The sequence below is a fragment of the Chaetura pelagica genome, unplaced genomic scaffold (genome assembly GCF_000747805.2).
Source record: "Chaetura pelagica isolate M959 unplaced genomic scaffold, ChaPel_1.0 scaffold425, whole genome shotgun sequence".
NCBI classification, from domain to species: domain Eukaryota; kingdom Metazoa; phylum Chordata; class Aves; order Apodiformes; family Apodidae; genus Chaetura; species Chaetura pelagica.
The window spans coordinates 145,556-147,674 of NW_009953205.1; the positions used below are offsets into that span (position 1 = coordinate 145,556).

Below are 2,119 nucleotides of genomic sequence, written 5' to 3' on the forward strand. Positions count from 1 at the left end.
CCTGCCCGCCCTTCCCTCCCGCTCCGCGGCTGCTCCGCCTTGACCGCGGTCATGCGTTCCTCCTGTAAATACTACAGCGCCGGCCGCCGAGGCGGTTTTTGCTGTGTGATACTGCAGTTGCGTTGTTGATGAGCCCTGGCTGCTTAGGATCAACGCGGCCTGTTTCCTGAGAGAGAAGAGGCCAAGGCAGTCATGACATACAACTGAAGTAGTTTCTAGGAGAAGTTTGCATTTCCACCATAGCAGAAGGCTGATCAGGAGATCTGGTCTCGAGTAGGTGAGGTCTAGAGATCCTCTGCAGCCTTACTTTCCGTGCTGGGTTCACATCTGAGCTGTAGGGATGTGCCACGAGTTGCTCTGCCCGGGCAGCCGCTGCCCCAGGGCCGCCTCAGACGGGCAGGCCCGGGCCAGGCTCGGGGCTGCTCTAAAACACTCCCTTCTCCAGCGCTTTCTGCCACTCTTGCACCTTCAAACGGCAATGCTGCTGCTTCTGGTTTCAACATAAAAAGAAATTTCAGCCGTTTCCTGACCATATTTAGGAAGCATGATTTAAGTTCTCACAGTAATCTGCTACAATGATGGGGGTGACCAGACTGCTGGCTTCTGGCCTCTGACATGACATCGGTTCAGGTGTTTTGTTAGGGTGCTTTCCCATTTCTGACATCTGTCCTTCTCACAAAAATACCGGTACTTTCTATTACAACATTATGTTGCTGGACTGTTTGTATTGATGTAACAAAAGTATGTATCATACTCTAGTTTGACGTGACTGCTTCCACAAAGATATAATCAGAATTCATAAAACTTAATTATTATAAAATTAGTATTTATGTTTTGTAACTGCAGGTGCTTACGGATTAATCATAATTATATACTGGGGCTAACAGGAGCATAATGGAATCTTGACGAGAGCAGGGATTTCCCTTGGCCGCTGTCCAAGGTCTCCGTGTGATTGCCAGTCCTGGCAACCAGCACTGTGCTCTGCAAAGCCCGAGAGCTGCATATGAACCAGATCAGCCCAACTGCCACTGAGAGTAAGGCTGGGCAGAACTCCAGAGGAGAAAGATCAATTCTGCCTCCATAATTCTTGACAGATGACTGTACAAGCTTTTTTTAAAAACCCCATGATTTCCCTAGCTGGTCCGTTCCAGCACTTCTTGGGTAGTACCTTGAAAGGATTTTTTCTGTATCTGAGCAGAGTCTTTCCAATTGCAATTTATATCCATTCTTGACATGAGAACTGTTTGCTTTCGTCCTTGCAGCTACTTTTTGCATGCTTGTGTAGTGTTATGATTCTCTCAAGCCTTCACTAAGGCTACGCAACCTGGTGTTTTCAGGTGTACTCTCCCGGGTGATAGTTTCTGGATATCTGATAATGCTTTCCTCTGGTTTTTCTCCAGTGAGTCCACACCTTCTTGAAGTACCCAAACTAGAAATACTACTCCACAGAACTGACCAGTGCCTCTGAGTGGGCAGGAAGGATTAATTTGTCTTACACGTAGTATTTATATATCCCTACATAGTGTCTGGTTTTTTGTCACTGGCCTCACCTTGTGACTCACACTGTGATACATGATAACATTTAGATCGATTTTGGAACACTTACTTGTCATTTACAATACAGAGTTCTAAGAAACACTGTATTTGTCCTTTACCAAATGGTGAGAAAGATCTTACCCCTAGAACTGAGAAATACTTAAATATTTGGCTTTACAGACATTTTGTTTTTATTATGTAGAAGAATGTTTCTTGTGACTTGCAAGTTTGTTACAAACAATGATAATGATTGTAAATATTTTACTCTTCTAAGGCTGACTAGCCATAACACCACCAAAAAAGCATAACATAGCAGGCACCAAAACACAAACACAGCAACAAAAGTTTCAATGTTCAGAACATGTGAGATGGTGCAATCCCTTGTAATTCTTCTGTATAAACTGATGTTAGTTTCTAGAAAAACTCTTTTGAATGGTGATTCCTTTCTAGTCTGTGAATGTATGGCAAAATGAACATCGACCAATGGTCCCCAAAGACAAAACACCACCACGCTTTAGTGAAACTGATGTCTGGGATCACCTCAGGATCTTTAATTCACTAGAAGATGCATATGGTATTAGAG

The 2,119-nt window shown here is 43.9% G+C and overlaps 1 protein-coding gene across 1 annotated transcript in view; it reads right to left on the minus strand.

Annotated features, from left to right (window-relative positions):
- The window catches only part of LPCAT2 (lysophosphatidylcholine acyltransferase 2), a 32,111-nt gene extending 30,836 nt beyond the window's left edge, over positions 1-1,275 (minus strand). Inside the window, exon 1 of the mRNA XM_009997469.1 lies at positions 1,169-1,275. Coding sequence (XP_009995771.1) covers positions 1,169-1,275 — 107 coding nt within the window. The remainder of the gene's footprint in view (positions 1-1,168) is intronic.
- Positions 1,276-2,119: the final 844 nt, after the last annotated feature.